Below are 20,788 nucleotides of genomic sequence, written 5' to 3'. Positions count from 1 at the left end.
AACATTGTTTATTTGTGTTTATCTATAAATAGCGCCGTAGATCTCCGTCTACTCCTTGGCCCACCCTGGTGTTAACATGCCTATCCTTTGTACCCCCAGAAGATACCATGGCTAAAGACTTTAGGACTCTGATCAGTTAATTCTTTCAATGAGTTAAAAATGGATTTTGACGCCTTTTTTTAAGGGGTAAACAAAACCACCTATCAATGTAATTGACTACAAAGTCAATGAGTCAGGAATTTATTCCGATTTTCATGCTTCGCATTAGGCTTCGTTCACATATCCGTTTGGGCTCTATTCGGACGTTCCGTTGGAGCTTTCCGTCAGAACGTAGCCCTGTCTGAAACAAAACGGAAACCATAGTCGACGCTATTTATTCCGTCAAAACAACGGAACCCTTGCACAACTGAGACAAACGGAAATCATTAGCACCGGATCCGTCACCATTGAAATGAATGTCAGAATGGAGTCCTGAAGGATATGTGAACGAAGCCCAAGTTTTGTTTTTCCACCTTACATACAAATGGCATCTACCTCACAACGTAAAGAGACAGAAACCGTATGTATATGTGATGAACACATTATCAGCATGTAATGTTATTCTAATGGAGAGGACACCTAACTTTCTCCTCCAACTTCTCTAAAACCTTTTTGGCTATATTGCAGCTGTCATTTTTATAGTTTAGACTTCGAGTGTTTAAAGCTAAAATATGTGGAGCACTGTCATTTCAACAAACTTATTCCCATATGAAGGCCAATGTACCAAAACGGCAATATACTTTCTTCACCAAAAAAGTCGTTTTCTGCCCGAAAAAAAAAATCGCTGTAAAGTGCCAGCCACTAGGTGTCTCTCTTCTGTTGTGGCCCGAGATGGATTACAGGAAGTGGAGGCGGTACCACTGTAGTGCAGGGATTATGATGGGACAGCAAATCCCTTCCTGCTCCTCTGTCAACCAAGCCATGCCTGCTCCACCATGAGCCTACTCAGCACCTTTTCTTCCATTTCTGACCACATTTGATATGTTTGCATGTCCCGTTCGCGCTGCTACCATAACAGAGAGGGGACCAGCTTCCCATTGGCCAATGCATGATGGGAAGTCACGGAAAAGAAAGTGGAGAACGGTGTAGTGCTGGCAATCATCACACACACAGTATATGCCCCCTATAATAGAATGAATGGAAGGATCCATCGTCAGATGATCAGGCCACGGCAAGTAAAAAACAGCGGCTGCTGTATGAAACAGCCAATAAGCTTATAAATTCATGGAATCTTATCAACAGAATGTAAGAAAGAAGAATATGCATTTATTTCACATTCGTTCGAAATTACAGGTACACTTTAATATTTGTTCTTCCGGCTTTTATTACTTCTTTATTGCGTTTGTACTTGCAAATGTTCTTCTGACAATAAAAAAAAAAATCATTCACCAATAGCATGCTTCTATAAATGGAACTGGAGGACAGATGAAGAATGTCTCAACTCTAATCACTCAAACAATAAGGAAAAAGGGAAACCTTTATTTCCTACCTTCTTAAAGTATAAAGCTGGCGCCATTTCTGCTCCGTTTAGCGTTCGTAACAGGAACATTGGCCAAGAAGAGGCATTCATCCGGAATCCTTTTCAAGATCAAATAAAAATATCACTGCAAGAATTTAGCTGAACACACAAAGCCGTTTTAAACATCTGTCATTTTCATGGTAAGTATTTTTTTTATTCTGATTCTATCGTACACTACAATATAAATATTTTATGTAAAAATGTAGCAAATTTCTAAAGTATTGGTGTGAAAAAATGCTACAGTTAACTAATCGCCCCATTATTTTCCCCCATGCTCTATATTTATATAAGGATGTACTTCATTTCTAAAAGTTATGGGTCTGAATTTTTATTTTCCCATCGCTGAGACACAAATATAATAACGCTGGGCATATTTCTGCATTGATTACTAATAAAACGTGGTCTGATTATTATTAACCCCTTCCCGCACCTTGACGTTAATGAACGTCAATGTGTGCAGTAACTTCGCGCACCTTGACGTTCACTAACGTCAGTGCTTTGACAGTTAACCGCCGCGCGGCGCTACACCGCAGCGGCGGTTAACTGTGCAGGGTGTCAGCCCTGCTCTCCCTGTTGCCGATCAGCGGCCTGTCGCCGCTGAAATCGGCAATTAACCCCTTCGATGCGGTGGTCGATTGCGATCCCCACATTGAAGAGGTTTACAGCGGATCGGCAGCCCCCCACATGTATTTGCGGGGGCTGGCGATCCTTCTCACGGCAACCAGACGCCAGACAATATATGGTAATATACCATTATATATATATAATGGTAATTTATAGCCCAGGGTGAACGCCATAAAAAACAGTTTCAGAATTGATGGTTTTTGGTCACCTTGCTTGCCAAAAAATTGAATAAAACGTGATCAAAAAAATTTCTAGTACCCCAAAATGGTACCAATGAAAACTACAGATTGTCCCGCAAAGAATAAACCCTCACCCAGCTCCGGTGGAAAAAAAATAAAACCGTTCTGGCTCTCAGAATATGGCGATGCAAAATGTGCAGTGTGTTCCAAAAGCAGTTAAGATCGGGCGCCTTTTATCAGTGCGACACCGGCCCCATATCTGCCGATTATTATTTATTTACTGCATTATTATACCCTCTTATTATACCCTGATGTACCCCGCACAGATAACATGTACCCTGATGTACTCCGCACAGATAACATATGCCCCCACATTATATATTGAGACACCAGTAAAACCCCAAACAGAACTACTACCAAGCTACATCTGCGCCCCAAAAGCCAAATGCTGCTCCCTCCCTTCTGAGCCCTGCAGCGTGCCTAAACACCAGTTTACGCCCATAGATATGGCATCGCCATACCCAGGAGAACCCGCTTAATATTTTATGAGGTATTCGTCTTCAGTGGCACAAACTGGGCATAACATGTAGTGCACTAAAATGGCATATGAGTGGAAAATTGAAATTTTTACTCTGCACCATCCGTTGCACATTAACCCCTGCGCGCACCACAACATAGCATGTCGTAGTGTGGGGGGTGATGTATGGAGCGTCTCACGTGAAAAATAAAGCATTTAAAACGGCAAAATCACTGTTTTTTGGTCACCTTGGCTCTACCTAAAAATGTAATAAAAAGGGCTCAAAAAGTTGTATGTACCAAAAAATGGTACCAATAAAAACGACCGCTCGTCCCTCAATAAATAAGCCCTCACACCGCTCTATTGACTGAAAAATAAAAAAGTTGTGGCTCTTGGAACGCGGGGAGGAAAAAACTAAAAAGGAAAAGAAAAAAATGGATCAGTCCAGAAAGGGTAAATTACTTTCTAATGAAAAACCATTTATGACCACACGTGGGGTATTGCCGTACTCGGGAGAAATTGCTTTACAAATGTTGGGCAGCATTTTCTCCTTTATCCTTTGTGAAATTGAAAAAATACAACATTTTAGTGGAAGAAATATTGATATTCATTTTCACGGCCTAATTCTAATAAATCCTGCAAAAGACTTGTGGGGTCTAAATGCCCACTATATTCCTAGATAGATTCTTTAAGTGGTGTAATTTCCACTTTTGGGGGGTTCCACTGTTTGGCCTCTCAGGGGCTTTGCAAATGCAACATGGCACCCAAAAACCATTTCAGCTAAATTTGATCTCCAAAAGACAAATAGCGCTCCTTCCCTTCTGAGCCTTGCTGTGGGTCCAAACAGCAGTTTATTACCACATATGGCATATTTCCGTAATCGGGAGAAATTGTTTTACAAATGTTGGGGTGCTTTTTCTCCTTTATTCCTTGTAAAAATTAAAAATGGCTACCTTTTTTCAGAAAAAAAGTAGATTTTTACCTTTACAGAATAATTCCAATGAATTCAGCAAAACAACTGTGGCATCAAAATGCTAACTTTACCCCTAGAAAAATTCCTTGAAGAGTGTAGTTTCCAAAATGGGGTCACTTTCCGGGGGTTTCCACTATTTTGTTCCCTCCAGTGCATTTCAAACGCGACACGGCACTGAAAACTATTCCAGCAAAATCAGAATTTCAAAATCCAAATGGTGCTCCTTTCCTTCTGAGTCCTGCTGTGGGTCCAAACTGCAGTTTATTACCACATATGGGGTATTGCTGTAATCGGGAGAAATTGCCTTACATATGTTGGGGTGTTTTTTCTCTTTTATTCCTTGAAAAAAAAAAAAAATTCTACGTTTTTTTCAGAAAAAAAGTAGATTTTCATCTTCACATACTAATTCAAATACATTTTGCAAAAAAACTGTGGGTTCAAAATGCTAACTATACCCATAGATAAATTCCTTGAGGGGTGTAGTTTCCAAAATGAGGTCACTTTTGTTTTTTTTTATTGTTTTGGCCCCACAAGACCTCTTCAAACCTGACATGGTACCTAAAATATATGCTAAAAAAAAGGAGGCCCCAAAATCCACTAGGTGCTTCTTTGCTTCTGAGGCCTGTATTTCAGTAAATTAGCGCACTAGGGCTACATGTGGGATATTTCTAAAAACTGCAGAATCTGGGCAATAAATAATAAGTTCCATTTCTCGGGTAAAAACTTCTGTGGTATAGAATTTTTTTTATTACAAATGAATTTTGTAAAAAAAAAATGACATTTGTAACTTTCACCTCTACTTTGCTTTAATTCCTGTGAAACGCCTAAAGGGTTAAAACACTTTCTGAATGCTGTTTTGAATACTTTGAGGGGTGCAGTTTTCAAAATGGGGTGATTTATGGGGACTTTCTAATAAATAAGACCCTCAAAGCCACTTCAGAACTGAACTGGCCCCTGTAAAAATCGGCTTTTGAAATTTTCTTGAAAATATGAGAAATCGCTGCTAAAGTTCTAAGTCTTGTAACGTCCTAGAAAAATAAAAGAATGTTCAAAAAACGATGCCAAACTAAAGTAGACATATGGGGGATGTTAACTAGTGACTATTTTGTGTGGTATTACTATCTGTTTTACAAGCAGATACATTTAAATTTAGAAAAATGCTAATTTTTGCAAATTTTCTTCAAATTTTGGTGTTTTTTACAAATAAATATTGAATTTATCGACCACATTTTTTGCGTAACATAAAGTACAATATGTCACGAGAAAACAATCTCAGAATCACTTGGATAGGCAAAAGCATTCCGGAGTTATCAGCACATAAAGGGACACATGTCAGATTTGAAAAATCGGCTTCGTCCTGAAGGCCAAAACAGGCTCAGTCCTGAAGGGGTTAAGTCACAATTATAGACAAACACAATGTAACTAAACGAATAACACACTAACTCTTGTACTGTTCATGTCTTTTTTTAGCACGCTGAGAAAACATCCACAGTGCAGGGAGAAAAAAGTAAGTGAACCCTTGAATTTAATAATCTGTAGATCCTCCTTTAGCAGTAATCCCCTCCACCAAACGTTTCCTGTAGCTGCAAATAGGGATCCTTGAGGAGGATTTCTCCCCGCAAATATGTTTCCGTTCATCAATATTTCTGGAATTCCCTGGGGGCACAGCCATCTTTAGGTCATGCCACAGCATCTCAATAGTGTTAAGGTCAGGACCAGGAGCGTAACTAGGAAAGACTGGGGCCCATAGCAAACTCTTGACTGCCCCCCCCCCCCCCCGATGCCACATGCAGCCCCCCTTATATAGTGCCCACTGTAGATTGTGCCATACAGCCACCCTGTAGACAGTGCTATACAGTCCCGACTGTAGATAGTGTCACACCCCACTTCTAGATAGCGCCCCCCACCTCCCCTTTGTAGATAGTGCCATACAGCCCCCCTATAGTGCTCCACATATAGCCCACACCTGTATATAGTGTCCCACATGTAGCCCACCTGTGTAGATAGTGCCCTACATATAGCACCCCTGCATATAGTGCTCCACATCCCCACATAGAGACCCCCCCCTGTAGATAGAGCCCCCACTGTAGATAATGCCACTCACTGTTTTAGTAGAAAAAAAAACAAAAACGTTACTCACATGATCCCGTTCCCGCGCCGTCCGGTGGCAATGCAGATCTGCTCTCTTTTGAGCAGGTCTACTGGAGCTGAACGACGCAAGCGGTTCGTCATTGAAAGGTGCTGATTGGCAGGCCAGAAATACTTGCCCATTCAATCAACGCCTTTCAACCACGGCAGCAGCGCGATGACGTCATCTCGCCACTAGTGTCGTTGAAAGGCGCTGATTGGCGGGCCAAGTCATTTTGCCCCGCCAATCAGCATCATTGTAAAGCGCTGAATGGTCGGGCACGGATCGTGCCTGGCCATTCAGCACTAATACATGTATTTGTACCTGCGTGCTATAGACACTTATTGCATGAGGGGGTGGCTGTCACCGGACATGAGAGGGCACGTGCCGCCTGGCCCATAAATGTTAGAGGCTAGGCGGCACAGGCCCCGTAGTAGCGTCGCTACCACTGTAGAAGCCATAACGGCTGCTAGCAGCGCCACCGGGCATATGGGGGGGGGGTCGTATAGGCGGGCGGCACGGGCCCCTGATGCCGCGGGCCCCATAGCAGCCGCTACGGCTGCTACAGCGGTAGTTACACCACTGGTCAGGAACCCGTTTGGCCATTCCAAAACACAAACCTTTTTCAGCCATTCTTTAGTTGATTTACTTGTGTGTTTTGGGTCAGTGTCTTGTTGCATCACACATCATCTCTTCAGCTTGAGGTCATGGACTGCTGTCCTTACATTCCCCTGTAAAATGAATTGATACATCTTTAAATTCATTGTTTCCTCAATGATCGCAAGGCGTCCAGGCTCCAAGGCAGCCCCAAACAATGACTTACCCTCCACCATGCTTCACAGTTGGGATGAAGTTTTGGTGTTGTGCTGTGCTCGGTTTCCTCCAAACATAGCATTTGTGCTTAAAAGTTCTACTTTTAACTCATCGGTCCATAGAACATTTTTCCAGAAGCATTGTGCAACATCCAGGTGGTCTCGGGCAAACTTAATATGGGCTGCAATGTTTTTTTTTTTTTGTTTTTTTTACAGCTGCGGCTATTTTGTGGGGTCCTTCCGTGATCATTCTCGTTCAGGGATTTTCCTGCCTCCCTAAGGACAGGAAGCAACATGGAAGAAGCAAATAAAAGTCTCCTGCCCTTTACCTTATCCAGTTGATTCCTATCCCTTACAGCTGGAACTTCCAGGAATGACGTTATAACAGCTAGATCAGCAGCCCTCTCCCATGCTCATTGTAGAATTTAAAAAGAGCGCAAAAATAAAAAACTAGAAGTGGCAGTCCTCCAAAGGGAAGAAAAAATATATTTTTTTCAACCCTGGAAATGACAGTTGTCTTTATCAATGACGCCAACCCTCTCAATGGGAGGCAGACTGTGTCAATTTATTCAAGCCTGTAAAGAACTAAATCCTTCCTGGGTTTTAATGGTCATCTATTCGGAGGCTGCAGTTCTTGTCACTACCTCCCAGCAGATTCATGACCAACAAGCCTCTCTCCAATAAACGGTCAGAAGGAATTAGAGGTAAAAATATTTTCTTTCCTCCAAAAACAGGTTTCAGTGACCAAATCTACAGCAAGGCCTAGTCTTTTACTCACCGGCGTTACTGGTCAAGAAACCAAACAGTGCCTTCAGAGCCATTCTGTGCCATGATTGCTTTACGGTGACCTAAGATCTTCAGGACACCTATTACCCCATCCCTATCTACAGAGACTTTATGGTAATACCACTTTCAATTTTAGGCTCTCCTGTTCGGTTTATCTGCAGCCCCAGTGATCTTCGCAAAGATTATTGCAGAATTCTTGGGATATTTCTATCTAACAGGATTCCTGGTAATACCTTACCTCAACGACTATTTCAGCTCCACCTCAGGCTCAGCTTCTTCTAAATCTTAGAGAAATTATACAAGTGTTGCTTGTCTCACATGGATCATGAACAACACAAAATTAGATTTAGTTCCCAGACAGCAAAATATTTTTCTAGTTCTCCTAGATTCTGATCCAACATCTTTTCTCCCTTTTACAGAAACAAAAGTCTCTAATCCACAAGAAACCCCATCATTCACTATAGAAGAACAGCTTCAATCTGAGACAATGTCCTGGATTAGTCCTGGGTCTATTAAACTTTATTACTGGCTGTCGCAACAGACAGAAGAGTGGGCAAGATACAAGCTGTCTCCTTCAGGGCTCCATATATTAGAATGATAACATTGTTCTCAAACACCAACCATCCTTTTCCCCCAAAGTAATTTCAAAATTCCATTGTGCACTAGAGATCTCACTCCCTTCCCTTCTGTCCTAATCCATCTGCAGAGAAAGATTGTAAATTCAATAATCTTATGTGCGTAGATGTATTCCTAAAGAGGCTCTGTCACCAGATTATAAGTGCCCTATCTCCTACATAATCTGATCGGCGAGGAATGTAGATAAGAGTGGTTTTTATTTTGAAAAACGATAATTTTTGAGCAAGGTCTGAACAATTTTAGATTTATGCTAATTTGTTTATTCATATAAAGTTCGTTGCCGAGAATTTCCCTGTTTAAACAGGGCAGCAATCAGCAGAGGAACGAGCAGACGCTCGATCATCTGCTGATCGTATCGTTTTAAAAAAGTAAAATATTATCGGTCGGCAGCACATCTCCCTGTGTAAACAAGGAGATGCCCTGCCGACATGATAATGTATGTGGACGAGCGATCGGAGTAACGACCGCTCATCCCCATCCATAGCTCTGTGCGGCAGGAGCAAACGAGCGTCGATCAATTATGCCTCGTTAACCACTGCTCGCTGCACCGGCCTATTGTCGGCCGGGTGTGAAAGGCCCTTTAGGGTCCCTTTACACTGGCCAATTTGGGTCGTAAAAACGATCACCAGTCAAAAGAGACAGCTTGTCGATCGAAGCTTGTTTGATCCTTTCACAAGGAGCTATGAGCGAGCCGTAATGTATGGGGACGAGCGGTCGTTACTACGATCGCTCATTCCCATGCATTTCCATCATGTCGGCAGCACATCTCCCTGTTCACACAGGGAGCTATGTTGCCTACAACGATAATATTTTGTGCTGTATAAACAATACGATCAGCCGATGAATGAGCGTTTGCTCGTTCATCGGCTGATTGTTGCCCTGTTTAGACAGGGAAATGATAGGGAACGAGCGTTCATATGAACGTTCGTTTGCCCGATCATTGGCCTGGTGATACCCCCGGTTGTTTCACTGTTCTAGGTGGTCCACAGCCCAAAATATGGCTGTTTTAAGGTCTCCTCCTTCCCTCCAGTCCCAGTCTCTCATACTGTGTGAAGCAGCTTCATGCTGATAGGACAGTGTCAGAAGCTGTGAGGAGGCTCCACCTCAGGAGAATCGCTGGTGTTGACACATTTGTCAAATATAGGCTTATTTACATATTTAGCAAAAAGTTCATAACCTTTAAAATAATTAACGTTTTGAGGCACAATTTTCACTAGCATGATCAGTGTGACGGTGCCTATTCGATTAGCTAGGGGATAGGGCATTACTAAACTAGTGACAGGGGTTTTACACTGGACGATTATCAAACAGATGTGCGTTCATAGAACGCTCGTTACCGATAATTGCCCTGTGTAACGATCAGCACATGATTGAGCAAACACTCGATCGTCTGCTGGTCGTATCGTTTTAAAAAAGTGAATTATCAACGTTGTCGGCAACACAACTCCATGTGTGAAGAGAGACGCGGTGCCGACATGATAATAATGTATGGGGACGATCGATCGGCGTAACAACTGCTCGTCCCTATCCATAACACCGTGTAACAGGAGCAAACGAGTGCCGATCAACGATGTCTCGCTTATCGGCCGGTGTAAAAGGGCCTTAAATTAGACTCTATTTGTCTATAACTATGGCTTCGATAACAGTCAGGCCACATTTTGATAGTATTCAATGCAGAAATCGAAGTAATTCCAGGTAATCCTTGAATTTTAACATGCCTGATCCTTTGTTTACGCCCAGGAGACAGGCCTCTGCCAGAGGTGTTTTACAATGGCTTATTCTCTCAGCGAAAAATGAACATGCATGTTCAGCCAATCAAGAGGCAGACATTCACCTTCACTGACATCAATCAGCATTACCTTATTACAAAAACGCTAGTGCCGATTAGGTAGAGCTCCTCACACCCACTACCCATGAGCTGCAAAATGCAGCCTGTGACCGACTGCCTTGCGAACCTGCTTCCTCGCTACTATCAGTATTTATTTTCAGTGGTAAGGAAGTGTTGACTGATATGAGTGAAAGCGAGATGTCCCTGTTTTCATTCCAGCCACTGTGAAACGGTCACCTTCTATAAATCTTCTTTAATATACTGTAAAGACCTAAACCTAGCCCCTTACCCAAGGGTGGCTGCAGCATATCTTCTGTTTTCTCACATGTACCAATTTGCTGTATGTCAGAGGAGTCCACCAGCCTCCAGAAGTCATTTTTATCATCGCTGCCATCCAGTCGTAAGCGCAAGCGTGCTCCAGAGATTCCCACGACAGTGGCTATACAAACGGAGGTAACATTTCGAGGGTCATGAGCTTCCACTTTCATGCCAATTTTAAATTCATTACTGGGTGGGTTCCTAGACTACAAAGAACATAATATAAAATCCTGGTTTAAACTGTAACAAAATATAAAAAGTTACTTCAAACAGCAGTAAACAATTTATTCCATTGACTGGCCGAGGGGGCTTACATGGGGGCTTACATGAGGGCTTATTCTGGATACTCAGACTTATTCCGTTTTCTAGTACACCTACTATCTTCACTATAGAAGGGGAATCTTATAGGAACTGTAAAATAAAAAGCTCTATCTGGTTTACAGAAGCTCTTTTAGTCTTATTTCCTGAACTTGAAATGTATTACGGTATATCAGCACGAATTTATTAGTATGAAAGGAATCTATCAAAGGGACTATAGCTCATAAACTATTAAAATTAATCATTTTAATAATTTGAAATCATATATACACACATATACTCTTATTTTGAGGTACACAAATTATACATTGCGATTTGATATGGATTACTCTCACAGCGTATCAGCAGGGAAATCCACAGCAGCAAATTTTGGTGCGAATCTGCCTCTGCAGATTTTGTAAGAAGCAAAAAAATAAAGAAATAATAAAAAAAAATTTTTAAAAACCTGCACTTGCAGATATGTCTTCATATCTAATAACGCCCTGAGCCTAATCAGACAATTTGTCGACTGACTCAGATGTTTACTGGAATCTGGAACAGAGAGATTTTTGGTCAAAACAGTTCTGGTGATTATACAAAGCTGTATGTAGACATAGTTATAAATGTCATGTATGAAATCTACATATCATCTACTTTTTTAGTATTGTTGTGCGTCTAAGTCTCTGCTTAGGTCATATCCACAAACATGACTTTTTATGCATTTTTTACACAACTTTATGCTTTGATTGTATGAAGGCGCCCTTGAGTGTAAAGTGCTGGATGTCATTTTTACAATGTGCCAGGTGTCTACTTTCATTATTAATAAATACTTTTTAAATTATTTTATAATTCGGGTTTTGTGTATGTCAAAAGTTTGAGAAATGTCCTGGCAGTGAAAGGGTTAAACATGTACAGGGGTCCTCCAATAAGCATTGCAAAGAGAGCTTATGACTGATGATTGAAGAGTGTTGACTTATGGGGCTCTACTGGGAAAGTGCTGCCCAGACATCTATCTTATACATGTACTTGTAAAGCGCCACCGTCTCTTGACAGTGTCCACCTTTAGCACCATATCATTTTTACATCAACATTTTGTGTTGATTATTTTCTCCATATATCTTTATAGCAGTTGGGGCTCAATTTTTTGGATACAGTACAAAATTCCCTACAAGAATTATAAAATTCTGTCTGTCTGTAGCTGCCAATAGGGAGACCTTAGGAACTTACTGTATACGGTTATATTATAGAGTTCAACGTTTACATGTTTCCAATAAAGTTCCCGCTCGTGGGTGCTCGAGAATGTTATAATTTAGCCACCCACCGACATTTGACGCAACTGTACGTCAGTCGGTGGGGTAGGGGAGAGTATGGAGCAGGCCCACAGGCTTAGCCTGCTCCATGCCTAGCGGGTGTCAACTGTATGTAACATCCGACACTTCACTTTAACAGCCGGGATCAGAGAGAGCGCCGATCCCAGCCGTTTAACAAATTAGATGCCGCAGTCGATAGGGACGTCATCTAAGCTGTTAGAAAAAGGGGGAGCCCCCATCGGGGGCGATGGTTGTCATGGCAGTCTGGAGGCCTAATGAAATCCTCCAGGTAAGCAATCTTGGTAATAGGGCTTAATAGGAGGCGGTAAAAATCAAAATAAATTAACATTTTAATTGTTGTGTGTTGTACCAGCTACTATATATAATTTATCCTGCAAGGTGAACGCAAGGAAAAAACAAAACTTGTCAGATCAAAAAGACGCATGTACCCCAAAATGGCACCAATAAAAACTCTAGCTCTCCACACAAAAAGAAGCCCTCACAGAGCTATTAAAAAATAAAAAAATAAAATAAATTACGGTTCCCAGAATATGGCGCAGTAGAAGAATGAATGTAACACTATTATTTTCTTTGCAAGAAGATTTTCTTATTGTATCAAAAATCTATTTATTTAACATCAGTAAGGTATAAATAGTCAAACTTAGTAAAACCAAAAAAAGCAATGGAGGAATCGCTGTTTTTTTTTTCTATTTCCCTTCACAAAGAATTTTCTTTCCGCTTTTCAGTACATTTTTTTGGTACAATTAATGGTGCCGTTAAAATCTATAACACGCCAGGCAAAAAACAAGCTCCCAGATTATGGACCTTGGAAAAAAAAAACGAAACAAAACACTAAAGGGTGATCAGGGAAAGACATTTACTTTAAAGGCTATGCCTTTTTTTATTATTATTAAATGGATTTATTTTGTGCTTAAAAACATTTTTTTCTACTTGATTTTTTCTTTAATGTTCTTTACTTTTTGCGCTGGAGCCTCTATGTATGCGTACACATAGACGCTGCAGCACACAAAGTAAAGACAGGTTACCTTCTTCTATTGCTTCACGTGCGAGTTCTGATGCTCACATACCCATTGCCTGTACACAAGGATTAGTTTGGGCACTCTGACTGGTCTCAGACTATGCAGCAAGCTATGATGCACTGCCTGTTCTGACTCCTTTCTATCAGAACCATGATTAATTTTTTCAGGTTTTTGTGCTACAGTAGCTCTTCGGAGGGATAAGACCAGAAAGGCTAGCCTTTGCTCCCCACGCGCATTAATGATACTTGGGCATCCATCATCCTGTGATCGGTTGTCCCTCCTGGGACCACATTTGTTAGGTACTAACCACTGCAAACTGGGAACGCCTGACAAGTACTGCCATTTTGGAGATGCTCAGGCCCAGTTGTTTAGCATCCACAGCTCAAAATACCATACAAGAAAAGAAAAAACAGATTGCAGCACTCCAGCAAGAAAATTATTTGCCCATGTTTAGAGCCAAGTAACGTTTCAGTTCCACGGTTTGAAAAAAGTTCCACGGTGGAACTGAAACGTCGCTTTGGCTCTAAACATGGGCAAATAAAAAAACACATGTTTTCTTACTGGAACTTGCTTGGGAGCTGCAATCTTTCTTCTTGTATAAATTATATATATATATATATAAATATATATATATTTATTTATTTATTTATTTAATACAAGAGAGTACCCATCACTAGGAGAATAGCGTACCTGTCTGAAGTAAAGTGATGGAGCAGCAAATGCACCAGTTTCCTTTAAGTATTCATCCCAGTTAAACTGTTCTGAAAAAACAAATGAAAGTTTACACAACCATAACGTTCGCTGTTATGGCACTAAAACAATTAGTACCGACTGATGGAAAATATTTTCTGGCCGACAAAACAAGTTTCACATTTTTCCCGGTCTGAACAACTGCTCTGATCAGTATAGCAATTCACAGAAATTACTTTTATGTAGTGCACTAAAACAAATAGAACAGAATACCGGAAGTATAATGCTAGTACGTTTCCAATGTTATTAGTGGGGTGACATCATAGATTCAATAACAGTAATGCTTCAGATAGTCATAGGTCTTTCATCAGGGAGTATATATAGGAAGAAATATTTTCCGGTAAACTGATTATGGAATTGGTGGCATTTAAAAGGTGTTAAAACATATTTGCACCCGCTTCATTCAAGTAAGAAATAGGCTTACGTCTGCAGAGTAACATAAGGTTGCAACAGATTATAATTTGACATACAGAAAATAAATTTCCCTCTTTAAATGGATAGTTTCAGACTGTGGAGATTTTACATCTATAGGTATGTCTGCCATTTCCTTTGTAGTCTAATACAATCACTAGTTGGGACTGAAAGTGCCCTGCTTCAAATCCATTCCATTTCTTTGCCATCATGTGTTAAATTGGTTATCCCATCAGGACAAACCATGTCCCTATGATCTATTAGGGTATATGGAGGACGTAGAGGGCGGTCCTTCACTTAGGGCCACCCCTCTTGATGCCAGAACAGAAAGACGCTCTGGCAGACACAGGGCATCATAGAATTACATGCACGTCTAGGCATAGAATGCTATATTTCCCCTACAGCAGACACCGCAGGTGAAATGTTTGGCAGCCTACGGCTTCCCCCAGCAATCTAACACATGATTTCCAGGTCCATGGCGATTAGCAGATTGCCATGCCAGCTTCTTTTTTTTATAAAAAGGGTTGTCTTTATGAGACAACCACTTTAATCTTTGTTTTCAAACCATAAAAAAAAACCTATAGGGGGTTTCCCATCAGAGACCTTTATGACATATCCACAGAATATTTCATAAATGTCAGATAGATGGGGGTCCCACCTCTGAGATCCGCACCAATCTCTAGAATGGGGCCCCCTAAACCCTGTTCTACTGCTCTGTGTTGTGGCTGAATCATGTTTTTTTCCCCGACCATGAACTACGGAAACAGCGTAGCTTGCTGAGCTACGCGGTTTCCGTAAGTCCCATGGAACTGAATGGTACTTACAGAAACAGCGTAGCTCACATGCTACGCTGCTTCCGCAACTGCCATTCACTACTATGAGAGTGACGGAAACAGCGTAGCTCAGCGAGTTACGCTGTTTCCGTAATTCATGGTCGGAAAAAACATGATTCAGCCACAACACAGAGCAGTAGAACAGGGTTTAGGGGGCCCCGTTCTAGAGATAGGTGCGGATCTCAGAGGTGGGACCCCCATCTATCTGACATTTATGACATATCCTGTGGATATGTCATAAACGTCTCTGATGGGAAACCCCCTTTAAAAGAGGACTAAAACCAAGGGTAGGCAAGGGAGAGACCTACCTACCTTTTGTTCTTTTTGTTGTAGTCTTCATAGTGAATAATGCTCTTCAAACACAGCTGCCCGGGGAAAAGCGGTTTTATATTTTAATGGCCCTCTGTTCTATCACCTTGTGGCTTTCTAGGGGAAAAAAAAGAAATAAAAAAAAAGAGGATTGTGTAAATAAAGCTAAACAATCAATTCATTACAGGACATATAAATCTTCAAATGACAATTCTATCTACCTGGATGCATGCTTATTTAAACACATATATTATGTCCCTTTTTTAAAATCAGTCTATGGTTTTCTAATAAGAAATAGTCCACGTGGCAGAATAGTTATTCTAGTTGCTTGAAGATAAGCCAAAGATCTGCTTTACACTCTGAATGAGATACAGGTATCCACAGAACACATACTTTGCTGACATACATCAATGTCTTATCTACTAGTGCTGACACTGGGGCATTGATATTTGCACTTATAGCCCCTTCACATACAGGTGATGACTGGCTTGTACCAAACAATATGTAGTTGTTGCTGCAACTGTGGGGTTTGTTGTGCTTTATGTCCTATTGAAACTGAAGACTATACACTGAAGTTTAACCAAGTGTATTGTTTGTTACATAAAATAGCTTTCTCTGCTGGCTAAGGCCCCATGCACACGAACGTGTTTTTGCGGCCGCAGTTCCACCGAAAATCCACAGGAGAATTGCGGCCCCATTCATTTCTATGGGGTCATGCACACGACCGTAGTTTTTACGGTCCGTGCATGGCCCGGGAGCCCGCACCGCAGAAAGAACGGACATGTCTTATTACAGCCGTGTTCTGCAGTCCGGGCTCATTGAAAATAATGGCCGCAGCCATGTTCATGGCCCGCGATTTGCGGGCAGCACGTGGCTGACAGTCCGCTGCCGGCCGACCCAAAAATCACGGCCATGCACATGGCTACAGTCGTGTGCATGAGGCCTTACAGTTTTCGTTTGTTTCGTGAAACAGCAGTGCAGCAACAAGTCACTCTATATAGCTTGTTAGCCATACAGCAATGTCATATGACGATACCCCTGAAATCCACTGATGGAACACAACACCTACAAATGGAGCCTGATGGTCTTTTATGTTGCCCTGAAAAATCATCGTAGTCAACAGCACATCTCCCTGTGTAAACATGTGGTGCCAACATCGTATTAACAATTATTCGTCCACATATAGTTTATATTTGCCCCTGTAAAGGGCCTTTAAACAAGCAGCGATCGACTTGGGCATGAGCTCCATCAAAATGGATCGTTTTTCTAAATTAAAAAAAACACTGCTATAATCTACATTACAGCGCCGATCACATTATGTAGAAGATAGGCCACTTATAATGTGGTGACAGAGCCTTTAACACAGGAGAGTATAGACCCCATTTCAGTCCGGTGACTCCAGGCATAAAATATAATTATATAAAGGAAAAGACTATTTAAAGGGAAGGAAAAGAAAGTAGTAGTTGTAATAAGGATAACAGATGAGAAATAGAGAATAGATGAGGAATAGAGAACAGAAGGAGAGGGGAGCACCCTGGATAGCAACTGGTATTATTTCTAGGAGGACTGGAGGCAGCATTACGAAATAATTTGTTTTAGTCTGAATAAAAAAAAATATATTAAAAACAAACACATTAACCCCTTAATGACCGCCGATACGCCTTTTTACGGCGGTCATTAGTGGGCTTTATTCTAGAGCGCCGCCAAACTACGTCGCTGCTGTAGAATAAAGTAAACAGAGCAGGGAGCCGTGAAATCTCCCTGCTCTCAGCTGCCAGAAGCAGCTGAGGGCTGGGGGCGTCCCTGCTCTGCCGGGTGAGATCGATATTAGTATCGATCTCACCTGTTTAACCCCTCAGATGCGGTGCACAATAGCGAGCACCGCATCTGAATGGTTTTGGAGAGAGGGAGGGAGCTCCCTCTCATCTCACTGACACCCGGCGATAAAATCGCCGAGTGTCTGTGTCTTCTATGGCAGCCGGGGGTCTAATAAAGACCCCCAGGCCTGCCTGCAGCGAATGCCTGCTAGATCATGCCGCAGGCATGACCTAGCAGATGCCTGTCCGTTTTAAACGGACAGGCAGTAATACACTGCAATACAAAAGTATTGCAGTGTATTATAATAGCGATCGGAGGATAGTGAAGTCCCCTAGTGGGACTAGTAAAAAAGTAAAAAAAGTTTAATAAAGTTAATTAAAAAAAAAGTGAAAAAAAAAAAATGAAAAACCCAGCTTTTCCCCTTACAAAATGCTTTACTATTAAAAAAAACTACAATAAAGCAAAAAAGTTACACATATTTGGTATCGCCGCGTCCGTAACGACCCCGACTATAAAGCTGTTACATTATTTAATCCGCACTGTGAACGCCGTAAAAAATAAAATAAAAAACAATGGAAAAATTGCTGTTTTCTGTTAATCCTGACTTAAAAAAAATGTGATAGAAAGTGATCAAAAAGTCGCATCTACTCTCAAATGGTACCAATAAAAACTGCAAGTCGTCCCGCAAAAAACAAGACCTTATACAGCTATGCCGACGCAAAAATAAAAAAGTTACAGCTCTTCGAATGTGACAATGGAAAAATCTAAAAAATGGCTTGGACATTAGGGCCCAGAATGCCAGCAGGGGGAAGGGGTTAAAGGGGTATTCCCACCTTAGACTTTTTTTGTCATTTTTCTCAAAGGCTTCTATATTGAACTTAAAAAACATTAGGCACTAAATAAAACACCACCACCAAAAACGCATAGATAAGAAAAAAAAGAGGCATAAAAAATTAATGTTACATTACAAAAAAAATTGCCAATTTTCCATGTTTTTTTTTTATGCGGTGTAAATTGCTGGACAAAAACCACGTGTGGAGGCGGCAATGTGAACACATTAGTAAAGCGAGAATCACCCTTTTTCTGCATTGTAGTTTACAAAGGTTTAAGTCTTGCTTTTATGTGTCAGTTGCTTGAGGATCAGGGGATTGCTGCTTGTAATCATATGATTTTGATGTTTCACATCAAACCGATCAGTCCTTTGAAGCCACTTCTGAGTTAGTTATTTGTACTAAACTTCTCACATGTTTGTGATTCTTCAGGCTTTTTAGCATATGTCCTTTAACAAATTCAATGCCTGGTGGACATGCCATGCGTGGATTTAAAACAAGGCTCTGATCTGGTAAGATACAGAAACAGATTTTTTAAAACTATTGATGTTGGACCCTTCAAGTGCGGAAAATACTGGTGATGAACATAAAGTGCTTCAGGAGTGTGTTATATAAAGTAACCTAATTTTATGTAAAATTACATACAGAATAATCCCTGGAAAACTCCTTTAAAAAGCAGTCACACTAAGTACAGTTTAAAAGGGTTTCCCCAGGCATTTCTGAATTTGTGTACCTGGCCTCTAGTTTTTGAGGTTAGGTTGTTATGTTCGTATTTATTCATTTTCTTTCCGTTTCTATAATTCGTGAGCTTCCATTGTGGCACAAACGTAAAGACTTCAAGAAGTAACGTAGAGAATGTTGTTCGTACTGCTATATGTATGTAATTGATACCTAGATGTACTCTGATCCAGTGTATGCTTGCATACTAGACGGATTGCTATGTGCTCACGTTTAATGATTTGTTTTCTAATTTGCCGTTTATCATGTTTGAAAAAATGTCAATAAAAACTATTGACACAAAAAAAAATACATAAAAAAAAAAAAAAAAAGGGTTTTCCCACAATGAACATTTATCACCTATCCACAGGATAGGATACCAATGTATGATTGCTGGGGACCCCACTAATGGGACCCCACAGATCGAAGTGAGTAAGATTTTGAAAGCAGCCACGGTCACACACATGTGTTACCACTCGATTCAATGTCTATTGGGCCGACGAAGACAGCGGAGTGTAGCACTCGGCTGTTTTTATCGGCCCCATAGACATCGAAGGGAGCGGCAACGCACACGTGTGACCGTCGCTCCATTCAAAAGCCTTCTTACTTCAATTAGTTCTAGAGGTGGGGTGCCCAGCAATCATACAATGATCACATATCCTGTGAATTAATGATAAATGTTCATTGTGGGAAACCCTTGATCTGTTATCAAACTATACTGCCCTATATAAAAAATATATATTGTGCTATTTAGCAAATCGGAGCAATCAAAGGACTCACAGTGATTGGTCGGCTACTGTGTATGCAGTCAAGACAAGAGAGACAGGGAGAGAAGAGGGAGCGCTCCCCTCATGAATACACTGGACTCCTAACCAGTCCAATGTATCCTTTGATCGCTTCTTTTAGCCAAACACCACAATATTTTTTTGGGTGCCGTATTTGGCTTGCAGAAAACTCTGGGGGACTTGAGCTATCCATTTATTTCATTGGTGGTTATAGTGTCATGAAACAACCCTTTAACCAGTTCAGGTCTGGGCTATTTTGAGCCTTCAGGACCAAAACACCATTTAGCCATTTTTAGCACGCGTTAGTTAAATGGCTATAACTTTTTTATTTGTTGGGCTAGCGACGTGATTTTTGCAATGTTTTTTCTGTAGACAACGCAGGTTTTTTTTGTTTTTTTCAATCATTTTTATACACATCCTTTTTGCTAGTTTAGATTTTTTATTCTTAAAATTTGAAAATAGTAAAAAAATAAGCTTTTTTTTACTTTTTTGCTATTTTTTTTTTTGGTAATAACATAGTTTTACCCTAAAATAGACCTTTTATTTGTGATCGTCATTGTCTACCGTAAATTTTAATATATTACATGTCTATATTAGGGTAATTGGGTCCGGGCTAGCGTTACGACAATGATTGGCGGGGGGGGGGGAACGTTTACTTTGGGGTGGGTATTTTATGTGTATTTATTACAAAAAAATTTTTGCACTTTACTTTTATTTTTTTATTAATTTGGTCTGTCCCTCAAAAGGTCAAAAAAGACCTTTGGGGAACTTTATATATATTTTTTCTTTCTTTTACACCATCTTTTCCACTGTAACGGGAGTTGCACAGCAGCCCCAGTTACAGGGGAAATCAGCCCTCTCATAGTGACGATTGTCACTAATAGGGCTGTGCCGGGTCTAGTAAGACCCAGCAGCAGCCTGCCACTAACGGCACCCGGCGATCATGTGACCAGTCACATGATCACCGGGACCAATAGAGACAGTGGCGTGGCTGCTGTCTCTATTCATATACACAGCATTCATTGAGCCCTGTGTAAAAGAGATCGGAGAAGACAGAAGCAGCGAAAGCTGCTTCTATCTTCTCCTCAGGGTCCCCGGCAGTCACTGACAGCCGGAGACCCGATAGTCAGTTAAAACCCGTGCCGTAAAAAGTCTATGGCGCGGGTTTTAAAGACCCTGACCGCTGGCCGTAAAAACACAGCCAGCGGTCGGGAACCAGTTAATAGTTTCATATAGGGAAGGTCCTGAATACAAAGCTGAAGTCAGTAAATACATCACTTTTTTTTTGTCTGCATTTCATATATGCAAAAAATATGTGACAGCTAAGCA

At 41.0% G+C, this 20,788-nt stretch overlaps 1 protein-coding gene across 9 annotated transcripts in view; it reads right to left on the bottom strand.

Annotated features, from left to right (window-relative positions):
* Window positions 1-20,788, bottom strand: part of SCML2 (Scm polycomb group protein like 2) — a 91,562-nt gene that overhangs the window by 47,184 nt on the left and 23,590 nt on the right. For 5 of the 9 annotated variants that reach the window (XR_012881444.1, XM_075852956.1, XM_075852958.1 and 2 more), the window contains exons 2-5: window positions 15,313-15,426; window positions 13,697-13,767; window positions 10,331-10,565; window positions 1,529-1,617 (exon numbers count right to left, since the gene is read on the bottom strand). Coding sequence is in view for 8 of the 9 variants with exons in the window: in XM_075852956.1 (XP_075709071.1) it covers window positions 1,529-1,617; window positions 10,331-10,565; window positions 13,697-13,767; window positions 15,313-15,340 (423 nt within the window). In the remaining variant the exon portion in view is untranslated. Of the gene's footprint in view, window positions 1-1,528; window positions 1,618-3,922; window positions 4,159-10,330; window positions 10,566-13,696; window positions 13,768-15,308; window positions 15,427-20,788 lie in introns of those variants that run through there. The other 4 variants (XM_075852960.1, XM_075852961.1, XM_075852964.1 and 1 more) reach the window with 4 other exon arrangements.

The sequence above is a fragment of the Rhinoderma darwinii genome, chromosome 2 (genome assembly GCF_050947455.1).
Source record: "Rhinoderma darwinii isolate aRhiDar2 chromosome 2, aRhiDar2.hap1, whole genome shotgun sequence".
Classification (NCBI taxonomy): Eukaryota; Metazoa; Chordata; class Amphibia; order Anura; family Rhinodermatidae; genus Rhinoderma; species Rhinoderma darwinii.
Note: the sequence above shows the minus strand (reverse complement) of the source record. Positions and strands in the feature narration are given on the sequence as shown.